Consider the following 26,700-nt stretch of genomic DNA (forward strand, 5'->3'; position numbering starts at 1 on the left):
GTTAAAAACACAGCAACAAAAATACACCAACTTCTTTCATATGTCAGCTGTTCACATATCTGTGTCATTAAGGTCATTGCAGGAGTCTAACTGCTCCCATATCTCGGATAAAATAGCTAATGGGCCAAGAAAAAAGAAAACGACCAACAAACCAACATTTTATGCCCCTGAAATTTCATCACCAAGATTCTGCTTGTTTGTGAGACAGCAGAACACATCATTTCATGCTTCTACTCTTGCCTCTTTTGAATTCAGTCCACAGAGTGGCCCGTTCAAAGTTTCTGATCTTTGGTGCAGCTTTTACTGTTTATCCTCATTATAATTTGTGATTTAGAAAAGAAACTTCAAAGAAGGTAGGAGACCATGCAGTTAAAAGCTCCTCCCAATTAACCCACTCACTACATGATGAAATACAATTCACAACATTAAAAAATGTTGCATGATGTTTCTGAATGATGCAGCATGGGGTGAAACAGCCAGTCATCACCTTACAGAAAAGAGAAATACAGAAAATGTTGAGCTCAAAACCAACAAGGCAACTACATTTTCTAACTCTTAAGACTACTGTTTACTTACATTTGTATTTCCACTTCAAAGCATAAGATTAAGTGTTCCAAAAGTGAAAAAAAAAAATTATTGAATTTGACTCAATTCTGTATAGTCTTACTGTGTGCTTAAAATTGAAGAGTCTCCCTTAAGAAAATACATCAGAAGAAATTTTCCTTAAAGGAATTCTTCAGTTATCAGAGAACAGGAAAAAATGTTCTTATGGTTAAAAGTGAAACTGAAGAATTTGACTACGGTGAAAGATTTTGAATAGGCCATTAATCACTGAAACAATTTACCTGCTGCAGTGGTGGATTCTCCACCACTTTAAATATACAATATTCCTATGCCCAAGTTGAACTGTTACGGTCTGGATGGGTGGTCAAAGGTAAGAACTGGCTGGCTGGTTAACTAGTCACACTCTACCCAAAGAAGAGTAACAACCAGAGTAACACAGGGATCTATACTGGAACCTGTCCTCTTTAACATCTTTATCAATGACCCAAAGGCAGCAAGAGTACACTCTCATCAAGTCTGCAAATGACACTAAACTGGTGGGACCAGGCTGAAGAGCAGAGCTGCCAAGCACAGTGATGAAGACAGGCTGGAGGAATGGGGCAACAGAAACATTATGAAATTCAATGAGTTCAAATGCAAATTCCTGCACCTGAAAAGGAAGAAATCCCCACACTGATAGAGGCTAGACACAGAGTAGCTGAGGATCTGCTGTTCTGTGGAAAGGGACCTGGGGGTCTTGGCAGATAATGAAGTGAACATGAGCCAGCAGCTTGCCTGGATGGAACAGCAACAGCCTCCTGGACTGCATCAACAAGAGAGCATAGAAGCAGATCAAAGGAAGTGATTATCCCTCTTTATTTGTTAGGCTGCACTTACAATATCACAGAAAATTTTGTGCCCTGTGATATAAAAAAAGCACCAGTAAACTGAAGCAATGGCAGAGGGCCACCAAGACAGTGGGAGACTGAAACATATGCTCGAAGAGCAGAGGCTGTGGGAGCTGGCCTTGTCCAGTCTGGAAAATAGATGGCTTGGGAGGACTGAACAGCAGCCTACGAATACCTGAGAATATCACCAGCTGAAAGAGTTAGGCTCCTCAAAGTGGTACACTGTGGAAGAGCAAGGGACAACAGGCATAAACTGAGAGGTTCAGACTGGATGTAAGAAAAATCTTTTCCACTGTGAGGGCAGTCAGTCATGGAGCAGGTTGCCCAGAGAGCAACCTGATCTGACCTCAGGGGTGGCCTGCTTTGAGCTTGAAGGGTGGATCTTCTAAGGTCCTTTCTGCCCTGAATTATTCCCCACTTTGCAACTTGAATTATTCTTTGGTTCTAAATACTGGTATGAAACCTGGTATCTTTCCAAAGAACAGAGTTTAGTTTAAACACAGCTTACAGGGCTTCACTCAGGATTCAGTGGCTGAAATTTTCTGGAAAGTCAGAAGCAATTTCAACTAGATGAGCATTCAGACCTTTGGACAGTAACTTTTTTATTTCAATGGGGCTACTTATCGTTACAAGAGTAAATTTTTAGAGGTTTGCACCCTGAAAGAGAAAAAAGATTAAAAAAAAAAATCAAAACAAAAAAAAATGGAAAAAGGAACATGCCTCCTTGGCCGAACTGGTAGTAGTACTTGCAGTTACATAAAGCTTGCTCACATACATAGCAAAACATACACTGAGGTACCAAAATTGCTTGTACAAGTGTATAAAATGTACGAGTACACAAAAGTAATTCTACTTTCACCATACCTTATTCTTCTGATGGATCTTGGACAGAAGTAAATACAATAAATAGAAGTTCCCAGCACTGAAAAGCAGGTTAATAAACCTGAGCATCCCTGTAGAGCACACCACGCTTCCCGTCCATCCACAGAGCCATGCCACAGGCTTCACTATTCCCACCGACACCAGGTACAAGCCCGGCAGTGTGGTGATCATCGGGTCCCACTGCAAAGTGGAGCAAGAAACAGGTTATGGGCTGCTATCACACAGAAAAGGGACCTGAGACACACAGCGGGGTATGCCACAGCATGCCCACCCGCTCCCCGTTCTTAGCTTGGATGCTTGGTGCACTGCTGGCATTACTACACTAGAATATTTGAACACTCCCTATCCTGCACCACCAAGAAGCAGAAAGCAGCGTCTGGGGCAACGACGACCACAAAGTATTCTCTTTTCGAAACGCCCACGGCACGTTCATACAAAGCATCGCTCTGACTGGCACGGCTCCGCGCAGCACCTGCAGGAAGCGTCCCTGGCAGTAGGCCTGTGCCTGCGGGACGTGGAAGGCCTCGTCCATGTAGGGTCCGCGCTGCCCGCGATTGACGGCCGCGAACAGCAGGCACGACAGCAGGAACGCGCCGCTCATGACCGCGGAGAAGCCGTAGGCCTCCGACCGTTCCATGCTGCCGCCGCCGCGCCGAGAAGGCCGGGCTGGGAAGGGGCCGCCCTTCCGGGAAGGGCTGGGCGCGGGAGGTGGGGCCTGGCAGTGGGGGACGCGGCTGTGGTGCTCGGCGGGCGGCGGCGAGGGGCGGCGAGGGGCGGTGAGGGGCGGTGAGGGGCAGAGGTGGCCAGGCGAGGCCAGGCCAGGACGGGACGGGAGGGCAGGAGGAGCCAGGCGCGGTTGGTGGCTGCCGGGCGGGGAGGATGAGGGGACCGGCGGGCGGGTCGGGAGGTGCGGCCTGCCTCCGGCCGTGGAGCCGTACGCATGGGGCTTGCCCTCCGGGAGACTTTAAAAACCATCTGTGAATGGTGTTATTGAAACTGTGTTTTATACGGGACAGGAGCGGGTGCGTGTTCGTTCATTGTTTTGGTAAATGGTGTAGGGTTGGTGCTGCCGGACGCTCCCGGGCTGGTCCTGCAGGATGGAGTTAACGCATGGGCTGGAGCTGTTCCCTGACTGCACAGTCACCATCCTCCTCTTCAACCACGTGAAAAATGCAGCTGCTCTAAGGAAGAAGGCCATGGAAGGGTCCATCGAAGGAGCATTAATAAACCCTGCCATGGTGAGTGAATGCCTGAGTGCCTATGACCTCCCGTTCGGACTGCGTTACAGTTCTAAATGCAGCGTGGAAATCCTTCTCTATGGGAACTCCGTGAAGAACAGCCTATGCTTGTAATCACTTGTCACACGAGTTGCTGCTATACACTGCAAATGCTCCTCCTCTGATTTCATTACGGTGTTGTACAGTGTAAGGGTTCATCTGTGTGAAATAAAAAGCCCTGGCAGGATTGGCCAGAACAGTTGTCGCCTTGGTTCACTTCACATCCTGCTTGGTGGAGCTATTTAAACCTGCTCCCATCTGTGAAATGCAGTACTAATTGCATTATGCTGTCCAAAACCTAATATTTGGAGCCTTTTTTCTCATTTAAACCCATAACTATTTTCTGAATCTGGCCTTTTTTGTTAGAATTATCAAAGCTGTAGTTAGGAAAGGTGAAAAAAAAATAATCTGACAATTTACTGACAGAAGATTTATTAATGTGATTCTTTTTTCAAAAGATTTCAGTAACCTGATTGAGAGAGCATAGTCTTGACTCTGTCAAGTATAACTGTACACAGGCAATAATCACATGACTTTGGAAGAGCAAGAATTGCTAAAGTAACTAGTAAAATACTGGTTTCCTCCCCTCTATGAGGTAGACTTATGCTGTCAAAATTTAGTGGTCAGGATTTTTTTCAGAGTTCAAAATAGGAAGTTAAATTTCTGTTCAACTTCTTCGTTGTGTTTTACAGATTGTAGATCCTTTTCAAATTCTTGTGGCGGCCAACAAAGCTGTTCATCTGCACAGGATAGGTAAAATGAAAACCAGAACTCTCAATGCCGAAATTATTTTCAGCCTTTCACCAAACAACAATGTAAGATTTACTGAACAAATGTCTTTTATTGTCAGACAAGGTTGCCAAGATCCATGCAGCCAAACTAAATAGATTTATTCATTCAAGGTCAGGTTGGACAGAGCCTTGGGTGACATGGTTTCGTGGGAGGTGTCCCTGCCCATGGCAGGGGGGTTGGAACTAGACGATCTTAAGATCCTTCCCAACTCTAACTATTCTATGATTCTACAAACTGTTTACCTGGCTACTAATAGAAGTCACAGCTATTTTTATTAACACTAATACGTTGTTATCTCTTGTAGCTTGTCAGAATTACATTAATGTAAAACTGACAGTTTATATTCTTAGTCTATTTGACCCTGTAGCTGAAAAGGTTGCTCATATATAGTGAGAAAGTGACTCATAATATTTTCTTATTTTTTATGCTTTCTTAGATTTCAGATGCATTTAAAAAGTTTGGCATTTCAGACAGTGACACAGCGGTGCTTATTGTTCTGGTTGTGGACAAAGAAAAAACTGTGAATCTGGGAGATATAGTAACTCAGGTGGAAGGCCAGCAGGTTTCTCTGAATGAACTCCCCCAACTAACAGACACTGCCAGAGTTAAAAAGGTATGTAGCCAAAAGAGATGACTGGTGTAGAGAAAAGTGGACATTATCTTAGGGTCTGTATTTCTTTAGCACAACTGGAAGCCTGTTTTAGTGAACTTGATCATTTCTTACTTACAATTTTTTTAGTTGCAAGAAGTTCTAGTTGTCAGACCCCCAACAGCATAAATTTTAAGTCTTAAAATCCTTAGCATCGTCAGGAAGTTGGAACATAAAAATACATTCCAGATTGCTGCCTACCATTCAGGCACTTTGCTTCCTGTTTTCTCAGGCAAATATTCATTTAATTAAAAATAAATTTCCAGTCCTGAACAGTTTCATAATCTTAAGCACATAAATAGTCCCAGCATGGGTGGCTGAACTAAAAATGTGTTGATTAGCTGCTAGAAGCTGCTTTGGGGCATGTGTGCTCTTAGCAGATTACCATATGCTAGATAAGTATCTTGAAGCATATGTGTTTAACTTCAAGTAACTTAAAATTCAAGTAACTTAAATCATTTTGATCATGTTGGTCAAAGTAATGATGGGAGACATGAATAAAACTGGACAAATAATAGCATACAACATGTGGAGCTAAAATTGCTTCTCTCATTCAGTTTCTTAGCTTTATGTCTTGCCATTTCAGAATTTCCTTGGTTCCTTAGTCCCAATTTTATATCACAGTCATGACAAGATTAAAATTTCCAGTGTAAAAAGTGTGGGAGAAGGGCAAACCTTGGGTACATATTTTTAGAAGACATGTGATGAATTTTTTTCTTCCTTACACATGTTTTATGGTTTTCTTTCTCTGCAGATGTACAAAGTTACTCCGCAAGAAGAAAAACTCGGCACCTTATTGGATAGTATTGTTTGCAGAATGTCAACAAAAGATGTTATATGAAAATGTGTAAATAAATTTTTTCTAAAGGAAAAAGAGGGCTTTCTGAGATGTAAAAACATTTCATTGCAATTTATTGTGCATTTCAGAGAAAGTGGTATAGTACTGAGCAGTTTGATGATATCTGAGCTTTAATCATAAATAAGCAAGTTTGGATATGGGGGTAACCAGGGCTGTGTTCTAAGCACAAAGAGAAATCTTGCTGTGGAAAGCAGAATTTGCCATTGGCATTTCTGTCCATTTTCTTAACAAGATTAAAAAAAATCACTTTTGCCAGTACCTTAAGTTGATCTAAACAGAAGGCTGGGAAATCTCTACTTACTCCTCTCTTTCATCAAACATTTTGCTAGGTGCAGAAAGGTTTCAAACACTGTAAATCGTTTTTATTAGCCCTCCCTTGATTTGTTTTCTTTCGGCATCTCGATGGATGATGTCCTTTTAATGATACTGCTGCTGGAAAAGGCATCTCCATGGCATGAATTATTGCTGATGGGCTAGGAAAAGGAAAGTTTCCATAAACTGTCAGCAGCACTTCCCTCTTTCTGCTAATGGGATACAGTCACTGCCCACCCATTGGGAACAGGAAGGGCCCTGTGGCAGCCAGTGCTGGAGCAGTGTGGAGCAGGGGTGTCAGGGATGCGTAGGACCGTGAATGAGGTCAGCATGGATGATGCAGCGGTGATGGTAGCACCTAACAATGTGATGTTACCAGATGGAGGGTGCTGCTGAGCTACTGGTCTGTTGCTGTGGTACTTACATGTTGGTGTTGAAAGATAATGAGAGATGCTTTTACTACACCGAATTATACATGGTGATGCTGACTTCCTAGGGCCTAGTTCTGGGTCCAGAGCTCACAGAGAATTTTTTACCCTACATTTATTTACTTATATTGTCAATAGAACTTACATAGCATTCTGAAAGGATCATTGAACTTGTTTGGTTGAACCAGTGTTGGAGGCCATCAAAAGGAGCTAAAAAGAATATTGTTTTCCAGCAGTCATCAGGTCCAGCAGTCCTGCATGAGTATCGTTTAATCACATGCAGGCATCCTGTTTAAGAACAAAACCTCTTCTAATCAGGTGGAAATCCATTCTGCTATTGCTATGCTATATAGTTTTTCTGGGATGTGTGTACACCTGTATAGCTGTCTGAATATGGGTTGGTTTTATTTGTTTCCTAATGTTCTCTGAGGTGTTACAATTTGTGTATGTAGAAGATATTTGGAAGAGTATGGCCCAGTTTCTTACACAGTGTGTGGGGAAACAAATGTATTTTTGGGGAGAGGCAGGTCTGAGTTAAGAGTTGAAATGTTATCCACTACAGTAAACAGACCAGCAAAATGACACATAGACGTATTGTCTGTGTTTCTGTATTTAATATGAAAACCCCTAGTTTCTGTTCTGCATTTTTATTTTGGTTAATGCTTCCCTCAATTAAAACACAGTAGTACAAGTACCATCCTCTTCTTACCAACCAGATCAATGGCCAAATACTTGCCAAGTACCAAGGGAATTAAAAGGTTTATCAAAATAAGTTATTCAGGAGAAATGACCCTGCTGATTTCTTGATTGAAAGATGGTTCTACAGATTGTATCATCCCCTTAAAGGGAAATGTGAGGGAATAGTAAAGAAATGGAGTTTGGAAGGGCTTGAGTCTTTTGAAATAACACGTGTGTAACATCAGCATGTGAGAATGACTGTGGCAAATACAAGACTTGTTTTCCTTTTCTGACAGTCTGGTTGGTACATGGATTATATCACCAGATTTGCTGGCTCAATTGCTGACATTGGTTTTGGTAGCTTAAAATAATGGTAGGTAGTTATGCTTAAAGCACAGCCTTTTTTGAACATGTGTAAAGCATCAGTCTGGTCTGTTTAATACAGGAGAAATGCTAATAAAAAGATCCCTGCATAACAGTTGATACATAAGTTCCAAACTTGGCTTCCCAGTTTCTAATTCTTGTCAGTGTCTTTCACTGGTGTGGAAACAGTAAATAGTTTGTTACTGTTGCCATGAGTTAAATTATGAAACTGTGATTTACTGTGAGAATTGAATGAGCCATTTTCATGGGTGGATTTACTGGATATTATTTTGGGAGCTGAAGTCTCCTGACTGACTATCGTTCAGTCAGGCAGATGATTTGGGTCTGTTGGTAGTGAAGACTATGCCACTGACCTGCAAGACCACAGTTTTCCTCTAATCCTAGTTGCATTATCTGACTTAAACAAATTGCTTACAAAAACTAGGAATAAATTTGAGTTGTGTTGACCCTGTGAAGTTACACTTGTCTTTCTGAAAACTAAAATTAGAATGTCTGGATATATAATATTGCTGTTAAATTGACCCCCACTGTTTTCCATCAAAGCAAAAGCTTAAGGAACTTGGGTTTTTCAAAACATTCAATGTTCAGCTGCTTCTCTTCAGAACTTTTGTACCTTATCACCTCTATTACAAAGGTGAAAAAGAGGAAGCTGAAGCATTTTCAATACTTTACTTGGACCTTCTGTGCTTCAGAGGTAAGATTGTAACTGCAGGACATACAAATTTAACATCTAAGTGTAAAAGTATGATGTGTGGTCAGTTCTAGCTTTTATTTTTAAGGTGGAGTGGTTTTGGGTGGGGATTTTTGGCTGTGCTGCCTGTTTAACATTGTGTATATGATAAAAATTGAGTGAAACCAGCAGCTTGTGCTTCTAAAAGGCAATGGCCAAAACCTCATCCTCCACAGAACTCACTTTCCTGCTTGAATGCTTTGTAACACATGAGTTTATTAGAGAAGTAGAGGGGAGAAAAAGAAAGATAAAACACTGGAGACAGGACAAGCAAGAAATGGCCAGTACAAAGCCACTTTTTACAATGACTTTGTCATACATGCTAAGGCGAGCAGGCTATCCTTTTTGAGTTAAGGATGATTTCCAAGCTTTCAGCCCAGGTAAGTCTGATGTATATCCAAACAACTGGTGATTCCATGAGGAATGCAGACATACACTCAAGGAGCACTTGCCTGCCCTGTAGCAAGGGAGGTAGTCCAGTAGCACACTGTGATTTGCCAGCAGCCATCACCTGCAGGCTGGTGCATATGTGTGGGATCAGATATGTGCCCATCCCGTGATTAGGGGAGTGTGTATTTTGGCACATAGGAAATCTCACAGTGATGTAAAACAGGCAGTCAGAGGTTCTGCAGGGAAAGAGAGCAGCAAAGGGTAGTCTGCCTTGCACCAAGATGGCTCTTCCTGAGTGCTGTGCAGCCACATCTGCAGGCCACTGTGATCAACAGCACAAGCAATGCAGGTTCACTGACCTGACAGTTCAATTTGTGAGCTGCAGCCTGTGCACCTCTGAACTGTGTGTTTGATATTAGTAAAATGCATGTTTCTAAAAGCTATGCATGTTAGGACAAATAGCCAATCCAGTTTACAAAATTTTAAGCAAAGGAAAAATCCCCATCAGCTGTCAGTGACCAGTTCCATGAGTGAGTTCCCCTCACCATTAAGTGAGCCCCCTCCCAGCTCTGTTCACTGGCTTCCTCTCTTCTGCCATCCTGAGATGCTTTTACCTGTCTGCTTTTATTTCCAAAGACCTTCACAGTTCACATCAGTCTCCTATAGCCTAAGCATACCCTTTTGCCTTGTGATTTCAAAGCAACAGCTTCAGGCCTCCTTCTGTGCCTGCTTCAGGTAGGGGAACCTCCCTTCATAGTTTTCAAAATAGATGATTATTCAGTACCACTCTTTGACCCGCTGCAAAAACTCCCTCTCCTGCAGAAGCCTTGACGACGGTACACATCCAGTGCACTGAGGCCATCGCCTGTCACACAATCCCAGTCACACAGGTTTTTGTGCTGCTGTCAGTATGTCTAAATCCCTCTCTCTTCTAGTGTGCTTCAATGGTATGTTTACAAGAGAGGGACCATCCTTTTGCTTTCACTTGCAATATTAGTTTATGCTGCATGGTTTACGGCTGGGTTCCCTATGTCTTATGACAAGTTATTTAATGTGCTAATAATCATTTTTAAAATATTATTCCTTTGTATGCTGTTCTTCAGAGATCACCATCAAAGCTCTGCTCCCATGTTAATCATAATGAGGTGGTACCTTAACAAGGACATTCGTTTGGAGTGGTGCAGTGCTGCATAGGTACAGGAACACCAATTCCAGCACCCACACCTGCTGGGAGAGCTGATGCAGGCATCCCTGATGCTACACTGTGCTTGTAAGCACTCCTCGAAGTGTGCCAGGTAGGTCTTTGCAGAAACATTTTAGTTTATGTGCCCCTCCTAATTATGGATGGATACCAAAATGCGGTATGCAACACTTAACAGAATTGTGTTCCCTACTGGTGCTCTGTAATTACAAAGATATAAATCTATCTCTTCCTAAGTATTCAGAATATCTTGCAGTTCTTCTTTGTTTATTAGGATACTGTTTGTTAGTTTATACAATGCTGGAATTTGGGGTTTAAGCTGAGTTTAAACTCCAAAAGCTTGAACTATTGTTCCCAACAGCCATTGCCCCTCAGAGCTTCCAGTCCATTAACCTGAGCTCATCAGGAGTAAGCAACCACACAACCAAGAGTGTAACAGAGGCTGCCAACTGGCTGTATTTCCATAAAGCTTGCAGGTTTTCCGAGTAGAGTTCCCTGAAAACATGGGAATATGGAATACCCTCCATCAAGTGTGGGCTGGTGTCTGTAGAAATTGGTATGGCCATGAGGTATTTTAATGAACTATGGAAAAGCAAGCAGTTATTGAAGATGAATTAAATATATTGGTATAAGACTGAAAATGAGCCAGTTGGTTCTGCCATAAAGGATGCTTACAAATATAGTTTATTTCATTATTTTATTCCTGAGTTTACAAAGGCATTACCACAGGTTAAAAATATGCAGGTGCAAGTCCCATATAAACTCTTCAGCAACAGAGATGAGAATTTGATTGCTTCATAGGTCTTCCTTTGCTTGCAGGATAGCTGGTTTTGTTAATTTATTTGTTTTCTTATGATGTTGTGACATGGCAGATTATTTGCTTGCTTATAGTATATGTTTTATGATGGATTCGAACAGGTAACCTTAGCAGAGGTAGACACTGACAACTGAAGTTCAAAAATGGAAAGCTGAGGTTTCTCTACAAAACACTGACCAACAAAAACATAAGCAGAACTCTTCTTGCTAGCATATTGTGCTTAAGGTAAGTTTCATATACATGCGATGGGTAATATAAACGTGTACTGTGCAAACAGGTTATGTTATTCACAGTCATGTTCTGTATATTGACAACTAAATTGCTTCACAGTTTCAGTTTCACACATAGCAATATTTTAAGCAGTTTCAAGCAAACTGTAATATGCTGAGACCATTTTTTTTTTGTACCTCCCAGGTATGGGTAATTGACAGAAATATTCCATTAAATATTTGACAAAGAAAGTGTATTGCTGCTATCAGGATGAATCCTTTCTTGACCAGGCTCCCCAGATTGCCATTAGAAGGATCATGACAATCACTGTGTAAAGGGTATGGACTGTAGCAAGATCATCTCCATGCTGGTCCTTGAACCCAGAGGTGCTGTGCCAGTTCTCACTTTTGCTGCCATTGGTTTTCTGTCTGTGAGCACGGAGAGAATGTATCCTGCCATAACAAAAAGCATGATTAAGATTAAAAAGAATTCTTTTTATTAACAGTGTTTATAATGAAGCACAGGGTGTGCATTGTATCATTGACTAGATTTGGGAAAGAGCTCTTCAAGCTGTATGGGGCTAATAAATTAATTTCCATAATTGGAAATGCAAAAAAACACCAGCCATTTGGTATCTTTCTCCCACTGACAGGCAGAGAGACTGGGTATGAGCTTGTTAGAGAATGCACAGTGCTTTTTCTCGTCACTGTTGATACAGATCAGTTGTATGAGAAAAAACATACCCTTAATTTTGCAATATTATGAAAGTGGGAAGGTTTAAAAAAAAATAACCAGTTTTCAAACCTTTAATCCGGGGGAATAAGCACAGTCTGTGCTATGTGAGCTTCCCATCCTGCTCTCATAATGTGTTTCTATCTCCGCTTTTCAGAGGGGACTTCCCTTGGCAGTCTGTGTCAAGGTGCTCATTAGCCAAAGGTAGCAATCAGCAGTAACTACACAAAGCATACCTCCTGGATTCTCTGGAGTTAAATTTTACATTGGTTTGCCACCTTTCCCAAATGGTTTGAAAGCAGAAATATTAACCTATGGTAGCTGACCTCCCCTTATTATCTCCACTGAAATTCGTCTGCTAAGCCCCGGTGGGCCTGCTTCTTTTTCTGTTTTTTGGTTTGTTGTTTTTTTTTTTTTTAAGAGAAAAAAAATGTTGAGTGTCCATAATTCCACCTGAAGTGGAATGCCAAAAGGTCAATCAGCTTGTGATTTTCATGCAGCTTAGGAAGGGGTCTCCGAAGTATTAGCCATAGTACAGCTCTGGTTCATGCATGTTCCTGCTGTTATTATCACCAAAGTGTAAGAGTTACCAAAAACGTTACTGCAGATACAGCTTACAAGTAAAGAGCTTTTAAAGACAAATCATATTTATGCTTATGCACACATAGAAAAGAGCTGTCAAAACTGATCTCTTAAAAATGAAAGACTAGGAAGTGTAATCTGCAAAAGGCAATGCATCAATAAAACAGACATTCTGCAGCTGAGACTACATAAAGCAGTTGCAGAATTAGAAATACACATTTAACACTGGTATCAGGACAAGGGCTACCTTCTACCTTGTGTAAATCAAATAACAGTTCATTATCATATTGCAGCATCATGTGAAGACCATGAGAGGAATATTCTGTCAGTAGTTTGCTTTCCTATTCCCACCTAAGGGGAATATATGTATATGCAGCTTACCTCCTGGAAGCATTCATGGTGTCTTGGTAATTGAGTTCCCAATGCGTCAGATTTCTTCTTGCAGAGAGAAAAAAGGCCTTTTTAATGCTCTTTTTTCCTTGCACAAAAGAGGAAAATCTTCACTCGGTACCAACAAAAAGAATCCTCCTTCCAATCCCACCAACTTGACCAACACTAGTCTGGTCAATCGAAGTTCTCAAATTACTGGTTTTCTAAAGCTGATTTTGACATAGTTCTTCAAGAAATTCCCTGGAGCAGCTCAAAAGGCAAGTAATGAGTAATCCCAACGACTGGCTTCTTTTAGCTGCTGGGATCCCTTCTTATAAACAGTAGCTCGCTGCTGAAGGGTTGCCAAATTCATAGCAACACAAGTAATGCACAGATGGAGGGTGCTGGTGATGAAAAATGCAGGATGAGCTGTAACTTAGAACTACTTTCTATTAGATCACAGGCTATTTTGGGGTAAAACCTTAGTTCCTTTCACAACTACAATTTGGTTTAACTTGCCTGGAGTGAAATTTCAAGCCACCAGCACTTAAATGTGCCCTAATATTATAATATTTTAATGGAAAAGTACATGCCTTCTTTAATAATCTTAACTTTTATAATACAATCATACTCAATAATCACAAAAGAAGACATTTTGGACATTTAGGGTTAGTAACAGTCACATATATCCTACTCTTCCCTGACCTCCAGTTAATTGGCAGAAGTTCTCCCAAACCTTGGGCATTGCATGATTAGCTGGGTTAACAGTGGGTTTAGAATAATAAATCCAATGGTCTAGTAATTATTTGTTGGGCTTTTGAATCAACACATTTAAATTTGTAGTTTAGAGAAAGAGGCCAAAGCCCTTCTTTCCCAGAACAAAATGGGAACACCTTCTTGCATCATCTTTAAACTATATACAAAAACCCCCAAACCTTATTTGTCATTTAACTGTTATTTTAAGCTGGTTGACACATATAATTGCTCTTAAGAAAGATCTGAACTTACAGTTCTGGTGCATTTCTAAACGCTTTTGCCTTTCCTTCACACAGCATTTATATTTTTATATAAATGAAATTGGTTCCTTCAGTTTTATTACAACAGTTAGCAATTTCTAAATAAGTCTTGGGGTATCACACTCCAGAAAATTAAGCCTGAGCTTGTTGACTTATACTCTCAGCAGTCTTAAAACTCTTTTCCATAAATATAATTTCTAAAAAGAGCTATTTTAATTTCTTTGACACTGTGACCATTTAATAGAAACTGATTGAATTTCCATTTCTTTTAAGTAAACTTGTTACAAGACCAGTACGTCAGCGTGCATTTCAACGAAGGGTATGTGCTGCATGCTTCCAGTGGTTATGTGAGTAAAACTGTGTCACCGGAACCAATGGAGCTACCAAGGACATCATATCATTCTTCATTATTAGTAATATATTAAATATAGAAAAATTGAAATATTACAATGGTTTGGGAGAAGAAATTCAGACATCAGTAAAGAATTATTGACTTGAATCACTTCTAGCTCTTTCAGACCTGATCCTGAAAAGATAGGCAGTTATAACTTTTGGATTTTGTTTTCATAAATAGCATACAAAGAGTGGTAGATGCCCCACTGAAAGGCATACACTGAATTTTTCCTGTATGATTTTAGTTTTCTTTATATTTTTTTTTCCTACATTACAGCCTATTTGCCCTTTTCCCTACTAATTTAATCTTGGTTTTCTTTTTCTTACTGATGCTTTCATTTTTTGACTGAACTAAGCAAAAGGAGGTATGTGTGAGCCTCATCTCAGAAGTGTAAGATTGTGGATTTTTGGTCTTATAATACACTCTTGAAATCTCCTGACTTTTATTCTTCTATCATAATTTTTCTTTGTGGAAAATTATCCTTTATAATGCACATGGCCCAGTTTTGTTAATACAGCCATGGACCCTTGCTCAACTTACTGAAAAAGAATTGCTGTTGAGCTATTAGTGAAATTCTATAGGCTAGAGCAAAGCAGGAGAAGAATGGTAAATGTAGAATTGAAATTGTAACATCAGTAATAGCAATTCAAGGACCCATGAAAAATACAAAGAGAACAGGTATAAAACCCTGAGCTGAAAAGCTGAAAGACAGAAACTCTGTAACAATGACGATCAGCCTGTTTTAAACACAACAGAGCCTGACACTTCCCCCGACATTTCTAGCCAGGAGGGGCTCCTGCGGTGATGGAGAGGGAGAAAAGGTGAGAAATGAGCATGTTCGTATTAAGCCTAGTGGCTTGTCCCAGTCCTTTACTATGCATATTAGCCAATGCATAGGATACTTGCTATGTACCGAAGTTGCATGTGTACTGCTTGCAAGGCTCCATGAAAGATGCCAAAATAGAGAAGAAAACATATAAGATGCCAAGCAGAGGAAGGGTTACAAAATATTGTATCTATGTAAAAATCATGGTTAACCATTCTTATTCAGCTGCTAAATTCCAATCCAGTGATTCCGCCATACCAAATACTCAGCACAGAATACATCACTCGACTGCAATTTCTGAGGCCGTACATATATTAAGAGAAAACCCTAAGCGCTGGACAGCATTAGATGTCAGAAGAGATGTGGAAGAGTGGCGTTTTCCTGGTTTTCATTCTGCAATAGGCCTGCTTCAAAGCGTATTCTTTCAGTCAGTCACAGAGCTGTTTGGGTTGGAAGGGGCCTTAAAGCTTATCCAACCCTTCAGACCGCGATTACATAGATTTAGTCTATTAATAACTGGTTAAGTATGTGAGGTGAAGAGCGGTCCTCTCAGTAACACCGCCGGCCGTTCGGGAGCTAACTACAAACCCCAAACTGCCCTGCGGTGCCTGTATCGTTCAAACGTGCCAATGAGAGGTCGCGGAGTGCGTCACGTGAGTGGAGGGCGATTTTAAACGTCCGGTCGCCACCGCTGCGCTGTTCGGTGCGTGGCCGCCCTAAGGAGGTGAGTAGAGCGGCGGAGGCCGCTACCGGCGGGGGCCCTCGGTCACCCCAGCCGCCCCCTTGGTAACCAAGACGCCGGGGGGTGGCGGCTGGGGCGACCGAGGGCCCCCGCCGGTAGCGGCGGCCGCCACAGCTAGAGGTGTAAGCAGCGTTGTGGTCGGGGGTGCGGCGACCGTGCGAGCTCCCCTGAGGTGAGGCGGAGGGCGGTATGCGAGCAGCTCCGCGCGCACAGGGCAGCCTCTCCTTTCTGAGGGTGTCCGGGCTAACCTCTTGGCCAAGCCTGAGCAGGTTAAGGTGTTAAGGCAGGGACGAGGCTACCTTTGCTTACAGGAATGTCGTATGTGGTGCGTTTCTGGGCACAAACGAAAGGTACTGTCTGAAGCACAGCATGCGTTTCATCCTGTGGAGCCGAGCTAGCCTAGGATTAGTGCCGTAAAAAGGGGTTTTAGCCTGTGGTGGTAGCAGCCTTCTGCTGCGCACTGCAGCTGTATTCATGTAAAGAGTCCAGCTGTTGAATGCAGAATTTGCATTAAGGAATTTCATAAATTCTAGGCATCACTGCTGTGTTTGAATGCTTTTTCAGAGACAAAGCATTCCTCTGTTTATGTTAAAACATAAAACATGTTGGTGTCCTTAAACATAACATGTAGGAGTCTTCAAAAGGAATGTTTGCCTCCATGATAATTTGGCAGTATTATAAAATTCTGCGACCTTATTGGTTTTCTTAAACCTACTATATAGGTAATTCTGTATTTCCCAGGCACTATGGAGGAAGCAAAAGAAAAGGCAGCATCTTGCTCAAGTTATGTGATTGAGGAAAAAACGGATATTTGCATGAGTAATGGTAAGTGGAGGACAAGTTGGGGTATTTTCTACCTACTGTATCCCTTATTAAAAGCTAAGCCAGTTCAGATCTGCAGACCTCCTGTATCTGCTTCACATCTTGTTCTGTATACTCATGTCCTTGGATGGGCTGCTGTTGCCGATGTCAGACCTCCAACCAGCCCCAAGAACTTGTGAGGGAGCACTGGTGCTAGAGCATGTGCAGTGGCAACATGTTATCAACTACTCTTCTATATATCTAATCTGAGCTCCTCCCCTTTCCTTATCTGTTTGCTGCTGATTCAATTAATAGTGTACATATTAGCTAACAGTAAAATGAATCTTTCCCACTGGCTTCTTTTACTGTCCTGTGGTGGTTTGAACTGCAAAAGATTTGATTGGTAGGACAACTGTATTTTGCAGCTCTAGATTATATGTGTTCTTACTTTTCTTGACTGGAGGCTGTTAATACCCTTCCCCACAGCCAGATTTCATATTCCTGTTATGGATCCTTAGGAATCGGCATTGAGATCTTTCATCATATTTGGGCATCTATCACAACTATGATCATATTCACAGTTTACCTTTAATTTTTGTCCTAAAATATGCCTTTATTATTTTAATTATTTGAACCTGGTAGCTAAAACTTCCTTTGCCATCTGGCATCAGCTTCACCAAATTGTCAAAGCATAATGCAATCATTTTATTGAAATCCCTACTGCGATAAAGTTCTTCTTGTTACAGTTTCAGACTTTCCTCTTCTGTCTGATGAACAGTTTGATTTTGACCTTTCGCTGTCTCCAGCAAGGTAAGGGAAGATTCTGCAGGTAAATATACCTTTAAAATTGACACATGGTAGGTGCTGGGCTGACTTATTTTTCTTTGCAGTGGAAGTGAAGATGAAGTTTTTATGGGACCTTTGGGACACAAAGAAAAATGTATTTCTGTCAATATTGAAGCACAAAGTGCTGAAAAAGAGAGTGCATCTGTTTGTGATGATAAACTCATGTGGAGCCCACTTACAGGAGAGAAATTCGTGAAAATCTTCAAAGAAGCTCGTCTCTTAGCACTGCAGATAGAGACTGGAAGCAAGAATGAACAGACTAAAATAAAACAACCTGAAGAATTGGAAAACAAGATTACAGAAACATTTGTGGAGGACTCAAAGGCAAAATTAAAAATGCTGAGGAACCAAAATATAGAGGCGAGTCCCAGGGCTGTTAAAAGAGAGACATACTGTGTGTGGGAAAGCCCAGCATGTCAGCTGCCACCTTGTTTCCAGAAGGAATCAGATAAACTTTTGTCAGATGCTGAAACACATGTTCAAACAAGCCCTGTTAAAGTTCTTTTATCTCCTACAAAAATTGCCAGTTCACCTCTGACACAAACACAGAAAACTAAGGAAGGAAACATGAAGGCAACTGGCAAACTGCCAATGGCACAACCTTCATCTACTCTTGGAAAAAGCCATTTGTTGACTACTGAAGAGGTAAAGATAGATTCTGAGCAACAATATTTTCATTAAACATAGCCTTTATGTGTTAGGAATGTTTGAACTATCTACAAGCTTTATTTTTAAAGGTGAACTTTAATCCAGCGTTTCTTTACTTCATAAGATCTTTAGGCAGGAAACATTAATATATACAAAAAAGTCAGGGCAAGATACTATGGTGTAGTATCCAACTAGTTTATATATTATGACATTATACAGCATCTGCAGGCAAATTTGTGTTCCACTGTATTCTGGTTTTGTGAATACTATTATTCCTGGTTTCTGTTTAAATATTGGGGTCTTTGCTGGTAAAATTACTGCACTGTCCTTGGTGACTTAATGTCACTAAGGACTTGACTGGGTTCAAAACCTTCACTAACTCTTGTTTTAGTTTCTTAACAAGATCAATTTGTGTCAAAAGCTTTATAGTGGTTTCTAGACACGAGTAGCTTTTAAAATGTTTCATTGAAATTTGCAGCCCAAACTAGGAAAACATCCAAATATTTCTACAAAAGGAGACTTGAACAGCATGGGATTGCCTGAAGATCTAATTTCTGATAAATCTAGTGCTTATTCAGAGGTCTTTGAGTCTTCCTTGAGTGGCAGTTCCTCAGCACAAGATAAAAAAGCCCTTCCTGCACCAAGTAAGGTAATGGCAAGCATTCTTAATGTGAAAATATTTTTGTGATGTTCTGATAAGAAGAAAAAAATGAATATAGTTTGCTTTCTAATTTAAAGCTATATTGTCATGTGTATAATCGCTTTAAAGCAGTCTCTGTTCTGTAAATGCTGTTCTTGAATGTGTATTCTAAGGTTATAACACAACATATTCAAGAGCAACTATATATATGTTGGATTTACTGTGTTTCAGCCTGTGCCCATTGTCTCTGGTCCTGTCACTGGGCACCACTGGACACTGTCTTTTCAGATATTTGTATATGTTGATGAGATCCTTCTTGAGCCTTCTCTAGGCTCAACAGTCCCAGATCTCTAAACCTTCACTCAGATGAGAGATGCTCCAGTCCCTAAATTATCTTAGTGGCCCTTTGCTGAACTCTCTCCAGTAGCTCCAAATCACTCCCATACTGGGGAGCTTTGAACTGGACACAGATCCTGAGGTGTGGCCTTCCCAGTGGTGATCAGAAGGGAAAGATGACCTCTCTCCACCTGCTGGCAGCACTCCTAATGCAGCACAAGATACTGTTACCATTCTTTGCTCCAACTGTATGTTGCTGGCTCATGTTCAGCTTGTCCACCAGCACACTCGGAGCCTTTCCTATAAAGCTGGCTGTTGCCCAGCATATACTAGTGCCTGGATTACTCATTTTATTCTGTAGGTCCATACTCAAGTTTGTGGCAGGAATAGAAACAGCAAGCCTCCCTCCTTGATCTCATGTTCTAGTTCTGTGTAATAACCCAATATAATGAACTGTTTCTGAGAAAGTTCACTTTAAAAACTGTAATCTGAGGAAGGATCTTCTCTAAAATTTACACAAAGTGGTAAAACCAAGAAAAAGCACAGTAAAATAATGTGTTAAATAATTCTTATTTGATTTTGAATAAATTCTATTCTTTGATTCAGCCTGGCTTAAAGAAGGTAACACATCTGAAACTTCCTGGTGTCGGTGTCCCAAGAAAGATTACATCATCTTTGTCATCATTTTCCAGCATAAATTTGAGTCTGAATTCAAGTTTACCCATTTCTCCCATAGGAAAAAATGGTAATCACTTACACATTTGTGCCACAAATCAATTTTGAAATAGCTAAGCATATCTTGGATTTTGGGTTTGGGTATGTTTTAGTGGTGTCCAGTATATACAAGCAGTAAGTGTTTGGAATGGAGAATAAAATTTTGTAGCCCAGTAAATCCCTGTGGACTAAAGAGTAATCTTGGGCTTATACTGTTTGTAAAGTACTGACAGATGTAAGCACCACAGTTCTTGTAGGATCTATCAAGATAATCAAGTTACTGCAAGTTTTTAATTTGTAATTTGTTTCTGGATGGATAATAGTGTATCAGTCAGTAAAAGTTAAAGCTTAAGAAGAATAATTTTACATGATGGAAGTGTCTAGTCGAGACTCATCCTATTAATGAAAGCAACCAGCTAGACTAAAAGAATCATACAGAAAACTAAGAAAAGCATTTGTGGGGGAGTTCAGCCCATGGTGTTGATCAGTGTAACTTGAACTATTACCTTCTTGAATGCCTGCTTAAGGGAACATAGCCAACTATGCTGTGAGGAAATGTTGAAAATGGAACTTGAATCTGCAAGCTGTTTTGGCAGTTCTTGAAGAATATTCTTCGACTTGATTGCAGTAATTTGGAATTTGGTGAGGAGACTTTCTAAGATGAGATTGGTGGAGGATTCAGGGAGTAAGTTTTCAGTAGCTGTATGTGTTCTTAAAGCTGAGTTGTTTACAATATTTAAGTTTATATTTAAATTAGCTTGTTTTTTTTCCTTTTGTGAGCATATTCTGCTTAGTCAAAAACTTAGCAATAAGCAACAATTCAGAAGTATAACTTAACTTTCTGTTTCAGGAAAACCAAGCATGTCTTCAAAAGTTACTGTGAGTGGCTCTAAGCTTTCATCTAGTACAAACAGGTCAGCCTTTGTCAGACCTACCAAAGCGTCATCTCTGCAGGCTGCCAATGCTGAGGCATCCAGGAGCCAAGTAAGATCAGTTAGTACTCCCAAAATATCTAGTGCTGTAAGCTTAAGTAAATCTTCAGCTTCTGCAACATCATCCGAGGTTGTAGGCAGTGGAATTCAGAGGCTGAGCTCTGCTCCCAGTCTGCATAATAAAGAGGGAAGTGCAACAAAAGGAAGCCTGTGTCCGAAGCCCAAGGCTAGAGCTTTGTCAGTTCCTACAAGTCAAGCTAAGGCTCCAGTGAAGACTGGAGGTAAGCACATACTTTGCAAGAACTGTCTTCTAGCTTGCCTGTTAAAAGCAAATGTTACCTTGAATGGTTGTTGTTTGTTTCATTGCACTTCTGTCCACCTCTTGGAAAGAATTAGTATTTTAACTGAAAGGTATCTGTTACTTAAAAAATAATATGGATAACAACTAATAAAAGTTTTCTCTTTAGACACACCATCAAACAGATCAGCACCAAAGGCAGGACCATCTATTGGTTTACCATTTTGTGGCACATTTGGAAGGTAAGGCTGAACTGAAAACTGAATGTACTGTTTTTAGAATGCAACATGGCTGGGTGCTACAGCAATCTTTAAAAGTTCTAACTTTACTGTCTAGTCCCTTTGGGCCCTCCAGGTTAGCTGTGTTAATGCCTATTAGAACTGATTAAAGAAAGAAAATCAACTCACAACAACAAAACCAGACACACTTCACTGTCCCTCCCCTTTCTCTTCCCCTCCCCCCTGCCGCATCACTATGCTATGATTCTCACTTTATGATAATTACTGTCCCTTACTGACCAAAGGGAAACTGAATCCTATTGTTTAGTAGAATAGCTTGGATAAAACGGTTCCTAGAAGCTTTTGGCTAATGCATGTTCCTTTTTCAGTGCCATGGCAGTGAGCACTCCTGTGAAAGCTTCTGAAGATGGGCTCTTTCAGAATGCTTGTTTCTCTGAGAGGTCTGTGTCCATGACTCCTGCCAGTCTGAAACGGTCTGGTTTACCTATGCCTCTTCGTCGTATCTCAGGCTTTCCAGCAGTGACTCCTAGATCTGCACCAAGAATGGCATTTTCTTCACATGCTGCATCTGTTTGCCAAAATTCCAGCTTTTCTAACAAAAAGACTCTTAGAGCTGGGTAAGACAAACCTCCATATACGAAATGTGTTGTAGGGAAACTGCCTCTAAATGAATTTTAATAATGACTTTCAGGTTTCAAGGACCTCTGCAAAATGCTAGAATAGATCATAGATTCTGTATAGGCCTAATATATCTTTATATCTTGTGACTAGTGAAATACTGCAGTATGTAACATTAAAGAATTATAATCTCTAATAGGAAGTTATTTTTATTTCTTGAGCTAGCAGGAAGCTTAAGACTTGTATCTGTCTGAGAACAGATTTGGTGTTGGTGTTTTTCCTGTTGCCTTTTGATGAAGGGAAGCATCTAGGTTAAATCATCTATTACTCTTAACTTTGCTTTATACTGTTGCCAGTGCTTCTGTAAAATCACATTTTATTAACGTGTCAGTAAAAAAAAAGCCAAGGATTTAGTTGATAACTGCATTTTCTGAGCAGGTTTACCTGTGTTTCATCTGAAAGAACTGCTTGCAGAATGGGTGAATCCTATGCTGCTGTTAATTTTTTTTTTCTGTAAAAATGTCATCTTCATATTATCTGCCCAACATGATCTCACAAGTGGCATATATATGTATGCAGGCTTGCTTCATGGTCAGTGGAGATGAACAATATTAAAGCAGGAATGATTCATGGCTAGAAAGCTGTTGCTATGTGTCATGTTACTTAGGCTAAATGTCCAAAATAGGCTTTTCTCTCAAGGAAGCAATTACTTTCTCTACAATGACTTTATCATATTAATGGGATTACAACCCCAGGTCCTCTAGTTTATGTCAGTACTTCCTCTCAGCAGGGACTGAAGTGGGTTTCTCAGTGATATGCAGTATCAATACTCATTTGCTAGTTGTTTCTTCAAAGCCTAAGAAACCCACCCCAAAATCCTGTGTATGAAGCTTAGGCTGCATATATATGTCAATTTAAGGTTAATTTGTTCATAAATATGAAGTAATTAGCTTTTTTTTAACATGGGTAGGCTATACATTTATTGCAGCATGAAATATCTTGTATTTTGCAGGTAACTAGCATACTTTTGGATGAAAATATGGGAAGCCTTGGTCATTTAAACTTGGTTTAAAAAAAATGTTAAGGGCTTGTCTGTCTTTAGGAGTTCATGCTGATTAAAGAATGGAGTTATTGCTAATGCTCTTTAATGCTCTTTCCTCTAGTTCTAAACAGACAAAAGAGAGTAAGACACAGATATCTTCTTCAGAAGATGATACATCTCCTCCACCTGTGTTACCTCTTGCACTTAACTTCTCACCAGAAAAAAATGCTACAGAAGTAGTAGAAAACAAATTAAAGGAAGCTGAAGTACAAAATCAATTGGCTGAAGAGAAAAAAGCTGAGGTAAGAAATGATACATTTTTCTACAGTACTAAGCAAACTGCTTGAAAAGAAATTATTTAAAGATGACGGATTAGGGAAAACCAGTACACATGAAGTTAAAATGGATTAACTCCAATTGTTAATTTAGTGCACCCTCTAGTGCTTATATTTAGCACTGAACATCTGTTCAGTGTTTCTACCAAGATTGTTCTGCTAAGGAAGCTGAATGGTCAACTACTTGTAGTTTGGTATTAAATTTCCACTTCTGAATAAGTACAATGAAATCACTGTGGATTTGATTAGAAAAGCAGAGTCACAAGGCAGTTCCTATTGCAGCCATAAAGTAGCTACATTCTAGCACCTAACAGAAGTGCAAATCTGCATACAATGAATGAGGATTAAACCCCAAAGCCACAAGGCAGTTCCTATTGCAGCCATAAAGTAGCTACATTCTAGCACCTAACAGAAGTGCAAATCTGCATACAATGAATGAGGATTAAACCCCAAAGCCCATGTAGCAGTAAATGCTGTAGTAAACTTGGTTAAGGGTCACTTATTTAGTTGAGGAAACACTTTTTCCCCTTTCCCAAGAATCTACTGGCTTCGTGTTGAAAGCTGCTACTCCACAGGCACTAAGGAGAAAGGACTGAACTGGTAGTGCTGAAATAGTAACCTGTCATAGTGGCTACTGATTTACAAATACTCAGTTACAGAATAATCTGTAGATTAATTGATATAACTGCATTGGTATTTTCCTTGTTGAGTTACTTGATGTCACAAAGTATCTGTTACAGAACTATTTAGTGCATGTATAGAGTAGTTAAACTGGACAAAAAGCATGACTAAAGTTTGGAGGTATATGGAACAGGTTATATGGCTAAGTAAGATTGCACAATAATTGCACTCAAGTAATCTAAATGATTTCAGAGTTATTACTTTTCTATTTGAACTTACCTGCTTTTAAGTGAAAAATTGTTTCATGCCCCAAGGAACTCTTTTGCTTTGTCTCGCTGCATTTTCCTTATTCTTGATGCCAGCCTATGGCATAGCAGGAGCTGAGATTTTACACTGCATGCAAATAATCCTGCATGAAAAATACTCAACCTGTACGTTAAGCCTCTCTTTTGATTATTATGGCTGCATAAATTGCCTAAGTCCTTATGAAAGAAGCATGAAGAACAGAGGGGAAAATCTGAACCTTTTTTTTTTTAAGGCCATACTGGTAGATATCGGAGTAGACACATCTCTCCCACACATCTTGGAATGTGAAAATAGACCTCTGATTGACCTTTCCAATACTCCTGAAGTGAGTAAGATTACTCCTCTAAAGCCCATGTTCCCAGGGCAGGTGAAGGTAAGTTACATTTAAGTCTTCTGGTGCAAATATGCTAGCAGAAAAATGTCAAATGGCTGCATGTATTTTGTTTGCAGAGCAGCTCCACAGTACTTGTAAGGATTATTTAACATGAGCTCATATGTTCAGTATGATACTACACACAAGGGGTCTTCAGTAAACAGAATGTAATATTTAAAATTGGTGTGCTCTGAAGAAGCTCAGTGAGCAATATGCAAATAGGAAAAGGAGGAGGATGGAGAAAGAACTTGATGCTTAAAGCAGTTGTCAAAGAATGAAACTGCTCTGGAGCAGGAAGTGAATGCTTTCTTCAGCACACCAGGCATGCTGACTTGTTTTCCTTTTCTTGCGTATTTCCAGTTCTTAAGAGCAGCTGCTCATTTTCAGCAAAAAAGCAGGGCTGTCTCTCCTCTTTAACTCCTCTCCAAATACCCTCCTTAGTTGAAAGGTGTGCATTAGAACCTTCAGTAAATTTGACAGATGTTTCTGGGCAAATGTTTTTTTGTACACTAGTGGCTTGAACCTTTAGTAGAAGCCTTTAGACATTGTCAGATAAATGGTTCTAACTTTGAGGATGTAGCCTTTGGTGATGTTAGACGTAGCTGGGATCAACTTACTATCAGGTCCTTCAAAGCATCTCGGAAGAGGATTACAGAAGTGACTTCTGGAGGCATGCTCAGAAGTGCTCTGCCCTGCCTGGGTGACTGTGTCACTCCAATATGCACAGTTATGAAACTCAGAAAAGCCTTTTAGGCTCTTAGTGAGTATGGGCAAATAACCACCTTGTGAGAAGCTTGTGCATATCTAAGAATGAGCTAGATGTTTAAAAACCTGAACCACCTTTGTGTGGTGCTCATTTTCTGGGTGCTGATGGGAATCTTGAACAAGAAAAAAAAGTCCTTGAAGACTTGTTAGAGATTATTGCTGCTAGTTATACACAACAGCTGACTACAGTAGCTAAATTGTTATTTATTTTCAGCTAATTGATTTGAGTTCACCTCTTATCACTCTGAGTCCTGATGTGAACAAAGAAAACCTGGATTCCCCGCTACTCAAGTTCTGAACTTGAGCCGAAATGAAGAATTCTTGGCATCTGTGACCTTTACAGTATTTAGGAATTAATCTTTGCTCATACATGATTTTTTTGAAGATGGCTATAGATTATGTGGTAAACTGTGTTAACACACTAGAATTCAAGCAGTCCTGATGTAGTCTCTCTCATTAATGGTTCTGCTCATGGATGTGGTGCAATGAATGTGTTTAAACTGTTGCTCTAAGGCAAAAAAGATATTCTTTTTACTGGAAGACTTTCTTTTTATTTCCTATGTGCAATGAAGATTTAATTTAAAATAAATGATTTGTTTACCAAATTATTGTACAAAATGGCAATGTTTTATTACCGGCCTTGGTTAGGTAATTTTAGTGTTTAACTAACAAATGTTGAGATGTAGGTAAAGGTAGTGGATTCGGGGTGGGTTTTCATACAGAAGTGTAGCAAGTTTAGAAATGTATGTTTTACTGTTGCATGCTAGTGGAATACACTACCAGCAGCAGCTGAGTTTGTGATTCAGAGGAGAAAGCAACAGCTTGCATATTTCTAAACCAAAGCAGAGATATATAAACACTTAAATAAAAACCCCACAACTTTTTAGTGATATATTTGTGATTTCTTTTAAAGAGGAGCTAAGTAGGTTTCTGACTTATACTTTAAGGACTTGTCAATTTGATAGGTGGACCACTTGGTGGATAAAGAACTGGCTGGTTGGCTGCATGCAAAGAGTTGTGGTCAATGGCTCATTCTCTGGCTGGAGACCAGTAACGAGTGGTGTCCCTCAGGGATTGGTGTTGGGACCGGTCTTGTTCAACATCTTTGTTGCTGACATGGACAGTGGGATTGAGTGCGCCCTCAGCAAGTCTGCTGATGACACCAAGCTGTGTGGTTCGATTGATACGCTAGAGGGAAGGAATGCCATCCAGAGGGACCTGGACATGCTTGTGAGGTGGGCTGATGCCAGCCTTATGAAGTTTAACCGTGCCAAGTGCAAGGTCCTACACCTGGGTCGGAGCAATCCCAGGCACAGCTACAGGTTGGGCAGAGAAGAGATTCAGAGCAGCCCTGCAGAGAAGGACTTGGGGGTGTTGGTTAATGAGAAACTGAACATGAGCCGGCTTCAGTGTGTGCTTGCAGCCCAGAAAGCCAACCGTATCCTGGGCTGCATCAAAAGGAGCA

General features: G+C 40.4%; 3 protein-coding genes and 2 long non-coding RNA genes across 8 annotated transcripts in view; 2 read left to right on the plus strand and 3 right to left on the minus strand.

Annotated features, from left to right (window-relative positions):
- ALG10 (ALG10 alpha-1,2-glucosyltransferase) overlaps positions 1 to 3,041 on the minus strand; it is a 42,637-nt gene extending 39,596 nt beyond the window's left edge. For all 3 annotated transcript variants that reach the window (XR_009745915.1, XM_061467469.1, XM_061467468.1), the window contains exons 1-2: positions 2,806 to 3,041; positions 2,316 to 2,513 (exon numbers count right to left, since the gene is read on the minus strand). Coding sequence is in view for 2 of the 3 variants with exons in the window: in XM_061467469.1 (XP_061323453.1) it covers positions 2,316 to 2,513; positions 2,806 to 2,970 (363 nt within the window). In the remaining variant the exon portion in view is untranslated. The remainder of the gene's footprint in view (positions 1 to 2,315; positions 2,514 to 2,805) is intronic.
- LOC133276571 (uncharacterized) overlaps positions 1 to 26,700 on the minus strand; it is a 787,535-nt gene that overhangs the window by 154,970 nt on the left and 605,865 nt on the right. The window lies entirely within an intron of this gene.
- TPRKB (TP53RK binding protein) lies at positions 3,020 to 5,925 on the plus strand. Its single transcript, XM_061467470.1, has 5 exons — positions 3,020 to 3,041; positions 3,350 to 3,571; positions 4,303 to 4,425; positions 4,839 to 5,015; positions 5,806 to 5,925. Exons 2-5 carry the CDS (start codon positions 3,431 to 3,433, stop codon positions 5,890 to 5,892), a joined length of 528 nt encoding a protein of 175 aa, XP_061323454.1. The 5' UTR covers positions 3,020 to 3,041; positions 3,350 to 3,430; the 3' UTR covers positions 5,893 to 5,925.
- LOC133276562 (uncharacterized) lies at positions 10,717 to 15,672 on the minus strand. Of its 2 annotated transcripts, XR_009745917.1 has the most exons (3): positions 15,238 to 15,631; positions 12,756 to 13,147; positions 10,717 to 11,512 (listed from the first exon to the last, which is right to left on the minus strand). It is a non-coding gene; the product is annotated as an uncharacterized LOC133276562 (long non-coding RNA). The 2 variants fall into 2 exon arrangements; XR_009745916.1 differs by having other exon boundaries at positions 12,756 to 15,672.
- On the plus strand, positions 16,442 to 25,840 carry GTSE1 (G2 and S-phase expressed 1). The gene is made up of 11 exons (XM_061467471.1): positions 16,442 to 16,546; positions 17,269 to 17,332; positions 17,413 to 18,013; positions 18,495 to 18,665; positions 19,599 to 19,737; positions 20,557 to 20,919; positions 21,106 to 21,178; positions 21,544 to 21,792; positions 22,957 to 23,137; positions 24,330 to 24,470; positions 25,450 to 25,840. The coding sequence occupies exons 1-11, from the start codon at positions 16,468 to 16,470 to the stop codon at positions 25,531 to 25,533; spliced, it is 2,145 nt and encodes a 714-aa protein (XP_061323455.1). The 5' UTR covers positions 16,442 to 16,467; the 3' UTR covers positions 25,534 to 25,840.

Source organism: Pezoporus flaviventris, unplaced genomic scaffold (genome assembly GCF_033815535.1).
Source record: "Pezoporus flaviventris isolate CSIRO_AGI_PZ_B2104156 unplaced genomic scaffold, CSIRO_AGI_Pfla_v1 ptg000045l, whole genome shotgun sequence".
Lineage (NCBI taxonomy): Eukaryota > Metazoa > Chordata > Aves > Psittaciformes > Psittacidae > Pezoporus > Pezoporus flaviventris.

Bases quoted from the DNA above. Each gene is read 5' to 3' on its own strand.
- TPRKB (XM_061467470.1), top strand. From the start codon at position 3,431: ATGGAGTTAACGCATGGGCTGGAGCTGTTCCCTGACTGCACAGTCACC. The intron at 4,426-4,838 runs GTAAGATTTACT...ATGCTTTCTTAG, and splicing joins GCCTTTCACCAAACAACAAT to ATTTCAGATGCATTTAAAAA. The intron at 5,016-5,805 runs GTATGTAGCCAA...CTTTCTCTGCAG, and splicing joins ACACTGCCAGAGTTAAAAAG to ATGTACAAAGTTACTCCGCA.
- GTSE1 (XM_061467471.1), top strand. From the start codon at position 16,468: ATGGAGGAAGCAAAAGAAAAGGCAGCATCTTGCTCAAGTTATGTGATT. The intron at 19,738-20,556 runs GTAATCACTTAC...TTTCTGTTTCAG, and splicing joins TTCTCCCATAGGAAAAAATG to GAAAACCAAGCATGTCTTCA. The intron at 24,471-25,449 runs GTAAGTTACATT...ATTTATTTTCAG, and splicing joins TGTTCCCAGGGCAGGTGAAG to CTAATTGATTTGAGTTCACC.